At 33.3% G+C, this 14,087-nt stretch overlaps 1 protein-coding gene across 1 annotated transcript; it reads right to left on the reverse strand.

Moving 5' to 3' along the window:
• Window positions 1-1,118: 1,118 nt before the first annotated feature.
• LOC127871472 (uncharacterized) lies at window positions 1,119-12,278 on the reverse strand. Its single transcript, XM_052414427.1, has 2 exons — window positions 12,111-12,278; window positions 1,119-6,092 (listed from the first exon to the last, which is right to left on the reverse strand). The coding sequence occupies exon 2, from the start codon at window positions 6,089-6,091 to the stop codon at window positions 3,440-3,442; it is 2,652 nt and encodes an 883-aa protein (XP_052270387.1). The 5' UTR covers window position 6,092; window positions 12,111-12,278; the 3' UTR covers window positions 1,119-3,439.
• Between the last annotated feature and the right edge of the window lie 1,809 nt (window positions 12,279-14,087).

Consider the following 14,087-nt stretch of genomic DNA (forward strand, 5'->3'; position numbering starts at 1 on the left):
ATATCGATTGCGAGGGATTTCGCTTATTTAACGCGTTACGTTTTTTCGGATTCAAATTATATTATGTTAAATAAACAAGTACGTATTCGTTTAATTGTTGTGTTGTTGTGTTGTTGATCTCAAAATCAATCATTAATTAGTCTTATTATTACGCAGTAATGTCGAACGGGCACCCAATTATCGGACTCTTTGATGAATATTAATTGCCGGTTGTTTCGCCAGGGTTAAATTGCCGTTGTTTATCGCACGTACATGCATGTACAAAAGACCGGTCTTTTAATAGAATTAAAATGTTACCATGTTTTGTTTAAAATAGCAACATTATCAAGACATGTTAAGTGCAAACAACTCAAAATGTATAATTGTTCTTTTAACTTCCGACGCAGCAAATTTTCGAATGTTATTTTAATATTCATTTGGACTCCCTTAAGTCATAGTGAACGTCGGATTCATGGAATTTACTGAAAATGTCTTCTAAACATAAAGATTTCCTTTCATGGGATGACGACATAGATTTAGATTTGGTATTAGGTGATTATACTGATGATGAGGCAAACAATAAATCGCAAGCAAGCACGAAAGAGCTGTGCTATATTTGTCCTGTTTGTGGCGCGGAGTATAAAAGTGTATCAGGATTTCGAGGTCATGTCATGAAAAAACATCAACAGAATTTACGAGGTAATAAATATTGGATGCATTTTTTAGTTCTGCATTTTGCGTACAAACAAGACAAAAAACAAGAAAGGTTTTCGTGTTTTAGTAGTTCGATATATATATATATATATATATATATATATATATATATATATATATATATATATATATATATATATATATACTCATGTTTTATTCGTTTTATTATCATATATATCTCGAACAATCAATAAATAAAACAACATTAATAAATCAAATCCTCGCACATGCAAGTAAGATATCCAAAACAGTGGACACATGATACGGTGTAATAATGATGAGACAATTGAATCTGGCATTTACAGTTACTACTAAATAGTGTGTACAAAGGAGTTTAGTGTTTTATTCCTTTAATTATTTTCAAAGAAATGAATATAAAACGTGTTGTAGAATGGTTTTGACAAAATTATGGACAAAGATTTAAATGCAGTTAATAGAACATAAATGTTTATTCTGACTTAAGCATATTAAGCTAATCGTCATTTACATTACATTTACAATGACAGCATGCTTTTGAAGTAAATACAAATCATGCATCACTTCGAAAAAAGTTCAATTTACAATATAAGGAATAAACATGTTTTCGTGAGAATGTTAATATTGTTAATACATAGTGACCACATAATGTCAAATGTAGTTTAATAATAACAACACTTCGTTACATTATTCTGTACCAGGGACCTATACTTGTATAGGTCCCTGTCTGTACCAAAGTTCATAAGTGAAAAATATAATTATTAAATGATTTTTTAAAAACAAGAATTACATACATTAATATAAAGTTAGGACATATATAATTGCATAAAGTATATACTTGCATTGTTTTTCATTCGTAATTACAAAATTTTAGAAATATAGAATTGAGTAATACTGACAATGTAAAAGCTGTATGATATAAATGATACCTCTACCTATGCTACACTTAATTGTAGTTAAGTATAAGTAATATCCTTGTGTTGACAACCTATACTAAAGCAAAACTATAGTTTATGTATAGCGATATGGTTCCTTAGAGTATATAAAGTACAATCATTTTATTTAGAGAGCAATCGATAAGAAAAATTAATAACTCCATCTATACAAACTAGTTAATTTCATTTATCTATATCCCAACATCGCCTATCTATGCGAAAAAAATATATAGATGAGCTAGAGGGATATATTTGCTCGTAGGAAATTAAATAATATTGTACGTAGGAAATTAAATAATATTGTTAGCTTTAGAAAAAAAACGACAAAATAACTTACATGTAGAAAATATTATACAAATTATATGGTAAGTTATTTTTTCGCATTTTTTTTTTCAAATAGTACATTATTTTTTCGTTTCATACATACAATATTATTTAATGTACAATACCTTCAAATTAAAAAAACAACAACAAAATAACTATACATAAAAAACATACACATGTTACATGAACATTCAACAATACACATGTTATACTAGTTGGATGTAATGTTTCAGTAACTAATCACTTTCTTAAAATATAGTACAAGTGTACAACATGTAAAAACATGGATCCATAAGATAAGACATATGCTTTAACTATACCGCACATTACTTTTACATAAATAGGCACGTAGTCTACATTCAGTAATCGCACTTGAACAAACTGAATAAAATCAAATAAAAGATTCATATTATGTACAACATATAAACAAATCCAATACTTGTTATACCCAAAAAATCCAATACTAGTTATTCATTCAATGCGATCCAATACCTTTTGCAAACTAAATTATTCAAAGTTCTTTTGAGTCTGCAGTGAGAACAATTTCTTAAAGAAAATGTTAATATTCAAGTAACATTGATGCTACATACAGAACCAGTGATTAAGCAGTATTTGCATGGTTTTAGGAACTCAGTTTATAATAACATGACAATATAAAAGTAAAATGTGCAGCTCCATGAGAAACACATGCATGCCAAATATCAAATTGCTATCTTCAATGTTGCAAAAGTTATGACCAATATTAAAGTTTTCAGACGGACGGACTGACTGGCGGACAGTTAAAAAACTATACACCACCATTTGGGGGCATAAAAATTCATAACATATATAACACCGAAATTTGTTTAATGATTTATCCTTGTCATTTAAATTGATCAATAAGTAAAGTTCACTGCATTAGCTAAACAATATTTATAGGATACAAGTTACTTTTTAAAGATACCATTTTTGTTCTAGGACTTATGGCAGATATTTTATAATGTACAGAAATAAAAAAAATTCCATCATCGAGTGTATGAGGTTCATGTATTGTGCATACCATCCCAGCACTGACAAAAGTTAAATTTACAGAAAAGGTTTACATGAATTATCTATGCATACAAATAAATCTGTATGATTGGTTTATGGAAACTTATGTTAATAATCTGTAATGGAAACTTATGTTAATAATCTGTAAACATACATTTCCATAAAAAAAGATTTATTTTTATGCAAACATAATCAGGGACCTATACAAACATATTTGTATAGGTCCCTGACATAATTAACCCATTTATGCCCAGTGGGCTCTCCCATCTTTCTAAATTGGATCAATTTATTTCCAAAATTAGGGGTGTCAAGTATATTTATATCTATATTTAGAATATTTCATAAAGAAATTCATTTAAGCAAACAGCGCAGACCCAGATGAGACGCCACATTATGCGGCGTCTCATCTGGGTCTACCCTGTTTGCAATGTTCTTTTTCTCAGGACGCTAGGCATAAATGGGTTAAAGTCAACCTTTTCTGTTTACTTTCGTCTTTTTAACTTGGAATGGTCTATGTTTTCTTTGTCGACCGCACCCCTTTTAATGTTTCCCTGCTTTACTGGTACAGCCAAAGAGTCGACAGTTCTCATTGTTGTCATCACATTTCTGACCTCATAGACAGTTGGGTTATTATTTGATCCCGCTTTATGTCTATAGTGACCGAAATGTTGCTCAAGAGGATCCTGATTGAAATTATGGGTCAATACAAAATTAGCACCCTTGCTTAACATAAACTTCACACACTCGGTGATGGAATTTACAGATATTTTAAGTCCATCGAGAGTCTGGTGGCTTAAAATCATCTTGGCCCGCTGGGAATCATTGAAAATTCCTGGTCTACTTTGAATGCTCTCCTCCCACTTATTGATGTAACCAAGAAAATCTTTAGTCAGGAAGTTCAAGCGTTCATCATCCACACTAGTGTACGGCAGTAAATTGTCATTGCGTTTATTTCTCCCTTCAAACAAACTCCGAACATTTAGACCGTCAAAAAATTTGTTGAATAGTTTCATGAACTGCACAGTTTCTGAGACCTCTGGACCGTACAACTCCTCAAGGGCAAGAGCTACAGAGTCGCTCAGAACCTGTGCAGCTAAACTGACCTTCATGTAGTTGAAGGAAAGCAGATCAATGTGTTTTCGCGACAACTTTGGGCAGGGAGAGTACAAGTTCATCTCGCAATGTTCCTCAAATAAACGAACTAGGTGCATCCATGAAATGTCTTTATCATTCCTCCACAGCATTCTTGATTTTTTGTGGGCATGTGAGTTACTAAAATTGTTCCTCACAGTCTTCAGAAGATGTGGAACATCTGATATAAAGTAAATGTTCTGGTCACTGTTGTGTGGATTTTCCGTCTTGTATACCACAGATTCAATACCCACTCGATGCATGTTGAAAAACCGTCTATTTGGTGATGCACCGTCACAAGTGAAGAACAAGACATGTAAATTAATTTGGGATAATTGTAGTAACGCTACTGTCTTCCACAGAATGGGGTACAAAAAATCGGCTGTTATGCCTGTCGTTGCAAAACCAAACAACGGAAAACACCAGTTGCAAGACAAACTTCGCAGCATCACAACCAACATGTATTTTGCTAGTTCTTTTTTAGTTTCATTCTTTGTTTCGCTGAATTGCATCATTTCATTGGCAACATCGCCTAGATTGCAGTATCCGATGAGCTGTCCAGTGTGTTTGTCGTACACTAAATCTTCTTTAATTTTTATCTCATCAAAGAGAAGACCGACATAATTCCTCCACTCTGTGTCATACAGGTGTCTCTTCACAGCTTCCTCCTTCAACAAACCTAGAACATCTGCCTGGTGACCCATTTCACTCTTAAGGAAGTGCGAATAGTCAAATAATGTCCTTGTTGATGGCAAATTTACAAATCCAGTTTCGCGAAGAACATCATACGCTGTTTCTGACTTTTGTCGAAGGTAGAGACACCAACGAATGATCATGGGGTGCCAGCGCATCCCTCGACTGTCTTTCTTTTTGGCAAAAGACATCTGCTGTTCCCAAAACAGACGCTGTCGGCTGGTAGAAATCGGGAACGATTTTTCAAATTCTGTCTCACAACTTGCCATCAGGTCTTTCAGTTCATGATGTTCACTGCCTTCAACACTGATCCCATTTGCTGTGATGATCTTATCAAATTCCCTCCTTTGTTTCCACAACTCTGTTTGTAAATTTTTTATTTCATGTTTCTGCTCGTTTAATTTCATATTAAGTTCCTGTTTAGTCATGTCTCTATGTTTAAAGTTTGTGTGGCTGTATTTTCGGCACGAATTTAGTCTGCTTTCAACCCTATTTTTCCTGCTTTGTAATAAGTAAAAGTACTTTTTGCAGGCTGTACACTTTTTTGATGTGGACAGCATGTCACATTTCACAGATCTAATAGTGGAATTATATCTCTCTCCACTGGCATGTGTTGCGTTGAAGTCCCCTTCCCTGTACGCCACAATTTCTGGGGAGTTGTTGCTGGACAACCCTGATCCAATGGGAACTAAATTTGAAAATTCCACCTCAGGATTTCCTATGCAGACATCAAGTTTTAACAGTCTTTCCAATAACACCAGAACATAAGCAACGCGATTGATATGTTGTGGCAGTCCAGTCCATATTTGGTGAGATCTCGGAATGCATTTCCGATGCACATAGACAGAGCATGTAAAATCACTCTTAATTTCAACCGATAGCTTGATTGCTGTCAGACTGTCATTTGCGTACAACTGTAACATTTGAATTGATTGCTCTGATTCCTTTACAACGAACTGAGATGAAATATTTTGCAGTTTAAGTTCCACAGCAAAGTCTGAGAAGGTTGTCGTCTCCACCTCCATTTCTAGAAGCCCTGAACTACATTCCATCACATCAGCTTCAGGCTTATCAATGTTTGTCTCCTGGAAGGAGTCAAGCTCATATGTGGAGTCTTCATCAATAGCATAACTATGATCACTTGTGACCTGCACATTTTCACTTTCTGACTGGGTAGAAGTATCTGTTGTAGCTTTAATTTTCACCAGGGGTTCACTGGCAACATGGTTTTCTTCCTTTGGCTGTTCAGATGTTATGTAGTGGTACTTGCGTTTCACCGTAAGGGATCCTCTTTTGCGTTTTCTAGGCATTCTAAAAGCATAAAACAAAACATATTCTAAAAATCAGTTAATAAAATGTTTACACAGTCACCATTATTTATTGAAAACATGGCTTGCCACCATAGGAAGACTAATAGACTATGCCAACTTTTTCCACATTTTTCGCAACCTTAACGCAAAACCTAAATGCAAAGTGTGACGGAATTTCAGACGACCAGACAGATGGACATAAAAATGTACTTAGTTGTATCAACATATTAATAAAATTAATTGAAATATTTATGTAAGAATTCCGATTTTTTGCTGTAATTGAATAACAATTATCTACACATTTCAGAAATTCTTAATTGAAGCATTAACAATGTCGAAACAAACTCTTGAAAATATCTCAGAATAAATGTTTTCTCCAATGATAAAGAAATATGACCTTTGCAATTTTTCAATTTTTTTTCTAGGATAATAGTTATACAATTTATATTTTAAAAAACATTGGCCAAACATTCTGTGAATGAGAACGATTATAAATTATGTCTCTTGTTTTGAGAAAACTTGGCATAATGCATGTGCGAAAGTGTCGTCCCAGATTAGCCTGTGCAGTCCGCACGGGCTAATAAGGAACGACACTTTCCACTTTTATGACATTTTTCGTTGAAATGAAATCTCTTCTTAGCAAATATCCGATTAAGGCGGAAGGTGTCGTCCCCGATTAGCCTGTGCAGTTACGCACTTGCATTATGCCCAGTTTTCCCAGAACACGACTCATATAATAATGAACACATATTATTTGCAGTCACATACTATAGTTTGTTCAGTGATGTAAAAAAGGATTAAACAAGTATCAACCTAACATTTTTCAGCATCAGATCACAAGAAAAACGACAACCAGAAGGGACAAGACAGTAATTGGCCCAAAGAAGAATTTACAAAGTTACAGACAATCTTCCCTCAAGCCTTCTCAAACAGCTTAAAAAACATCCAAACAAATGAGCTATACAATATTTTTGGAAAGTCGATTGAGGCTGAAATCGCCGAACAATTAGAGATGAACAAGGAGGTTGAGAAATATTTTGAAGAGATAATTACAATCTGTCACAAAAACAACAACCTATCTACTACAGAAGAAAGGGAACTTCTCTTCAAAACAGTTCACCGTATAAGGACTGACAAGGAAATTGTTAGTAAAGGAGTGATTTTGATACAATCAAGTGTAAAAGCACAAAGTGCAAAAGACATAAACAACTTCCTCCAAATTATCATTTTAGAATTAATTGCTGAAGTTATTAAAGCAAGAAGGCAACTTGAAGAAAAAACATCTGCAGCAAAATTATCTGAAATAAGTGACTCAGACAACAAAGTCCTATACTACATATCTGGATACATTATCAAATATTTGGAAAAAAACACTCAAAACAGAAAAATAAACAACTAAGGGACAGAAGTCTTAAAACAGTGTCAGCATTAACAAATTCTTCTGGTGCAGTATCCTTTACTGACAAATTTTCAGTGTGGTATGATAAAAAGAATCGAGGTGGACTCAAGAAGCCATGTGAAGACTTCTTTTGCATGATTCGTGAATTTGAGCGTGTGGTCAGGGAAAACCAATACACTGAACACAACATTGCCTCAAAAGAGGAAATTAAGGAAAAGGTCCTTGAAGCTTTCATGATTCAGCACTATGCCGACAAATTATTTTACTCTGAGTTTTCCTCTGAAGAGGATGTCAGTGACATGTGCTTTCTTGAAGACTGCCTTGAGATTTTTTTAACAATAAGAGGTTTTGCTATGGCTAGGGCCATTCAACGCACAATAAGTAGAGGAAAGATTTTTGACAAGTCAGCTCCATCAAAAAGTCTCAGAGGAAGTTTGAAAAGCATATCAGCCGATCAACTAAGCCGTAACTAAATACAATTGGTAGGTCAATAAAGAATATGAACTCCTGTACGAAATGTCACCAGGATTTGATGGCTTTGTAGAACTATTACATGTATTTGAGTGAAACTGAAGGGCAAGAACATTTAATGTTTCTTGTATTTGCTTGAAAGTAACAATTCAAAGTTGTGTTTCCTTCAATGTTTTGTTTCCCCTAAATGTTGATACATATGTTTCTAATTTTATACCAATGATATGTGAATTTTATATCTGGAAATGTTACTCTTTATTACATCTTTATCCTTATAACATATTATGTTCTATACAAATAAAATAATGCTTAAAATAGTTTTATTTTGATATAATCGCCATTTTCATTTAAATTGAGTTGCATAGGAATGTCACATGTTCGTTCACACTTTATATCAAACCGGCATTATAACACTTTGGATGTGATATTGCTAACAACTTTATTCAGAAAATGGATGTAGATGGAAGATGATAGTGAATATGAAGATTTTTCTATCGAATCGTGGATGTATGCGCCAGCATTTAGTTACTGTACTGTCAGTAAGATACTTCTGAATATGATTAGGACATCAAGTCTTTTGCATATTCTCAGGATTACAAGCTCTTTGAAAATACAGATTTGTGAACATATAATTGTCTTACTATGTTTAAAGCACATGTTGATATTAACAAAACACTATTTTAATGGCCTTTATTGTTATTCTACACTACAGTACAAGCGCGTAATAAGCAACACAGAATGGGTACTAAAACCAGTTCTGAATGGAAAGAATTTCTAAATTGACATTCTAAAGTATTAACTGATTTTGATTTTCATCTACAACACTGTTATTTAATAAATAAAACTAGTTTCATGTTGTGAAAATGTTGCTAAGCTTATTAAAGCTTCAAATACAACTTTATTAATCATGATGATGACATTAAAACAAGGACATGGTGTTTGTCCAAGGGGGAATGGGACCATGGTGGCATAGGGGCACCCCTTTGTCAGGCATAGGGATAAGGTTTATCATGCAAAGTTGACTTAATTGGGAAAGGGATATCTCTCATCTAATATCATACTGTGCCAGACATAATCAAATTGAGATAATCCCTTGATAACAGATAAGGTGCATATCAACACACTAATAGCCATAAACTGTATGACACAAAAGGCATTTATGTATGGAATATATAATATACAGCACTAGTAACTGGTGTCAATTTGAGACCTTCCTTGATTGGTGTGTTGCTATGGATATTTAAGATATTAGTGCAGCAATTATCCTTCTATTTTTGGCCCTTAACTAATTGATTCCAGATTTTATCCTTACTAAGTAATGAGTCAAAGCTGTTTATTGTTAACTTAATGAATACCAATTTCTAATAAATACAATTTATGCGCAACCCTTAGCATATTGTACTGTGATTTTTTCACTATAACATACATTCTGAATAGTGGTTCATACTTTGTGTGAGCGACTCATAACTTGATATATTTATGCTGTAGGTTGCACTTGTCCTGTTTATGTCTTTTACCAATTCAATATTAGTCTTAAATAATAAGCGATTGCTTCAAATCACTGTTTCCAACGCATTCATGCATACATGCTCATGAAAATGAGAGAATTTTGAAAACTTAAGGCATTTTGATGATGGATTTGCATGTTTCTAGCAACATAAATAACGAAGCAGTTTACAGAAATTGGAATTTGCCAATTAACAAAAAAGTTGTGCTTAAGAATCAAAATGTCTCTTTTTTAGGATTTCAATCAGCTTCGGATATATCTATTCATAAAATAGAATTTATCGTTTGAATACAACTATAGATAAGTAAACTTTCATTCATCTTCTTTGAGCTATTACAAAGCTACGTGTTTTCAAAAAATGCATTTAAAATATGCACCATACAGTTCATTGAAATGTAACATTGGTACAAACACAAACAATAATATAGCTTGTATTGACCAATCCATAAGAAAAAGCGGAGACAAATGTTAATCTCAATTGTTTTGTTTAAATAATTGATTAAGGACTAGAATTGTATCATCATTGAGCTTAAACAAATCAAGAACTTTGCAAATAATGCAAATTAAATGTACACCACACAATGCACTGAAGTGTACAATTTGTTAACCCTTAGCATGCTGGGAAATTTGTCGTCTGCTGAAGTGTCGTCTGCTGAATTTCTAAAATTAGCATTTTCTTAGATTTTTTTCACAGAATACTTTCAGAATAGCAAACAGTTTGAATCCTGATGAGACGCCACGTTTTGTGGTGTCTCATCTGGATCCAAACAGTTTGCAAAGGCCTTTAAAATTCGATTCCAGCGCTGAAAGGGTTACGATACCAACATGAATAATATAGGGCTAGTATTTACAGAGCCTTGGCCCTTACGCAAAAAGCAATGACATATGTATACAAAACAGAAAGCGGTCTAACAATTAAAAAATGACTAAAGTTGTATTGTCCTTGAGCTTATACAAAGTTATGAGTTAGTAAATAATGCAAATTAAATGTGAAACACACAATGCATTGAAGTGTCACATTTCTAAAGATACCAACATGATTATCATAGGTCAATTATTGACCGAGCCTTTTGAAAAGAGCATTGACATACACATTCAAAACCGAGACTGGTTAAAAAAAAAAAAATGACTAAAATTGTATAATCTCTGAGCTAATACAAAATTATGCCTTTGCAATTCATGTAAATAAAATGTGCACCACACAATTTATTGAGGTGTAACATTTGCAAAAATACCAACATGATCAAAATAGTGCTACTATTGACGGAGTCTATTGAAAAAAGCCTCAACATATGTTGATAACACGTTTATCTAAAAAAAATGAAAAATAACTGAAATTGTATCATCTTGGAGCTAATACAAAATTATGCCTTTGCAAATAATACAAATAAAATTAGCATCACTCAATGCGTTGAAATGTAATGTTTGTAAAGATACCCATAAGATTAATATAGGGCTAGTATTGACTGAGCCTTTCAAAAAGAGCCACGACATATGTTGATCAAACTGATAGTGATTACAAAATAAAAAATGACTAAAGTTGTATAATCTTTGAGCTAATACAAAATTATGCCTCTGCAAATAATACAAATAAAATTAGCATCACTCAATGCGTTGAAATGTAATGTTTGTAAAGATACCCATAAGATTTATATAGGGCTAGTACTGACTGAGCCTTTCAAAAATAGCCACGGCATATGTTGATGAAACTGAAAGTGGTAAAATATAAAAAAATGACTAAAATTGTATTGCCTTTGTGCTCATTCAAAATCATGAATTTGCAAATAATACAAATAAAATTAGCATCACTCAATGCGTTGAAATGTAATGTTTGTAAAGATACCCATAAGATTAATATAGGGCTAGTACTGACTGAGCCTTTCAAAAATAGCCACGGCATATGTTGATGAAACTGAAAGTGGTAAAATATAAAAAAATGACTAAAATTGTATTGCCTTTGTGCTCATTCAAAATCATGAATTTGCAAATAATACAAATAAAATTAGCATCACTCAATGCGTTGAAATGTAATGTTTGTAAAGATACCCATAAGATTAATATAGGGCTAGTACTGACTGAGCCTTTCAAAAATAGCCACGGCATATGTTGATGAAACTGAAAGTGGTAAAATATAAAAAAATGACTAAAATTGTATTGCCTTTGTGCTCATTCAAAATCATGAATTTGCAAATAATACAAATAAAATTAGCATCACTCAATGCGTTGAAATGTAATGTTTGTAAAGATACCCATAAGATTAATATAGGGCTAGTATTGACTGAGCCTTTCAAAAAAAGCCACGACATATGTTGAAGAAACTGATAGTGGTAAAAATTAAAAAAATGACTTAAATTGTATTGCCTTTGTGCTCATTTAAAATCATGAATTTGCTAACAATACAAATAAAATTAGCATCACACAATGCGTTGAAATGTAACGTTTGTAAGAATACCAAAATCAATAGTATAGAGCTTTATTTGACCAAGCCTTTTAAAAAAAGCCACGACACACGTTTCTCGGATTATGGAAGTGTAAACAATGATACGCATGATTTGGTGAAAATACCCACCGTTGTTTTATAAGTAAATACAAAGAATAGTCGAAAACAAATGAAACAATAAGATGTATCAAACTCAACAAACCTTTGCAATGAATACTTCTGTGTTGGCAACACTTGGTTAATTTGTACTCTTATTATTTCTCGATTGCTTTGTCACGGTCTCGCTTTGTCAAAATGGCGGCTGTTTAAATTTGCCTCGAAGCGCGAAGTCTCGTTGGGTCGCAAGTCTCGTTCCCTTTTGCGTAACAACGCGATAGCTTGTTCTTCGGTTCAGTGAGTGTCTCATCCCTTTGTTTGTATAGGTCCCTGAACTCGGGTACAGTCTAATATCGACCTGGTACGATTAAGTATATTTACCCGGGGTACATGTAAGTATACTTAAGAGTACCCGGGGTACATGTAAGTAGTACCCGAGACGACAATGACCAATCGAGCGTTTCAACGTAAGAAGGTAAACAGGCCAAAGATCAATGTCACAGGGTGCTTTTATAGTGAAATATTATTCCGAACGATTGCGACAATTCATGTGTGTACAAAATGTCTGTCCACAAATAAATTATTCGCACTTACACTTACGGACATATTCAACGTAACTGTTTGAAATTCACAATATACCTACTGGTTAGTTGTCTTTACCAAAGACCTTTACAATACACAGATTAGAAACTTCGCGCTTTATCGTTCTATCTCGCGGCGGGGTCACGTGGTCAAGTAACCGATAAGGTAGCGACGCAAAAGTAGCAACGGCTACGATTATCGATTAGTAATGCGAAAATGTTACGGCGCTATAGAAAGGTGGCTATAACTTGGTCAATAATGATCCGATTTTATTTAGCTAGAAAAATAATGTATAATGCTGCGATGGTTAAAGAAATAGCGCTAAGAATTTCCAAATCGCGGCGAGAATGCGGTATAATAGTTTATTTGAAATGCTTTTACTGATAAAATATTATTGTATCCATTTTTATTTCTAACATATAAAACCTATGATCGTGCGATCCAAAAACGGTTTCAACCCGCCTTATTTCAATATTGATTTTGTAGATTTTTCTTTTTTTTTATTCTCTAATTTTTATTTGTATTAAGATCTAATTAATGAGTTCTAGGTTATTAAAGTTTTGTTTGTAATACCCAGTTTTTTTCTTTTCATAATAAATAAAAGCTCTAAGTTTCATGGACAAGGATTTCGCGAAAGAAATAAAACATTTTACGCGCGTGTTAATTGTCGGATCAATTAGCGAACTGTAAAAGATGTTTTGTTGTTGTTGTTTTTTAATCTTAGGAATTAATTAAAAGAAGGGATCCTAACTTCAATTATCAGTTTACGTTGTTTACTGATTTTGATTGTGTGATCTGTGGCCGAGGACGTCATTCTTTAATTGTCATTGTGATGTCCTATTAAGGTAAGTCTTTGTTGTAAATGTTTTAGATTCTGATATACTTGTTTGTAATAGTATGTTATAAACACGGTGAAATGGTGTATAAAAGTAAATCACATTTGACGGCAGGTGTGTACAATAGGGTAAAAGAGCTTAAAATTGTACTGACATTGCACAAGGCCAAAATCCTTTATAATGAATAATTTCATCCAGGTTTTTAAATACCTAGATTAACATCCCACCTAGCATTATGTTCTTTATAGGTCTTTGTCTTTACAAACGCATCTTTCGGTGAACTTCCGTTGCCGAGACATAAGTGATGTCGCTGTGACAGCTGTGTCAAATGTCTCGTAACCGGCATTTGGTTTTATTTGTAAATAGAATGGCGGACAGTTTAAGAACGATACGGGATTTGTATTTAAAACGCATCGCATGTGTTTGCTGACTTTTATACTTGCGTTGATAAAGTCCGGTATAAAAAACTCAAGTCTGTCCGATAAGGCAACAAATATATGTTAAAATGACACTGTGTTATAAAGTGCTTCTATATTTTGACGCATTAAAAGCAGCATAAATCTGGCAGAAATATTGACATAGAGGCCATTACCGTGCTTGTATGCTTTAGTTTAAGGTACTAAAATTGAAGATTCAAACGTTCACTTTACAAATGTGAAAGTACC

This window comes from Dreissena polymorpha, chromosome 3 (assembly GCF_020536995.1).
Source record: "Dreissena polymorpha isolate Duluth1 chromosome 3, UMN_Dpol_1.0, whole genome shotgun sequence".
NCBI classification, from domain to species: Eukaryota; Metazoa; Mollusca; class Bivalvia; order Myida; family Dreissenidae; genus Dreissena; species Dreissena polymorpha.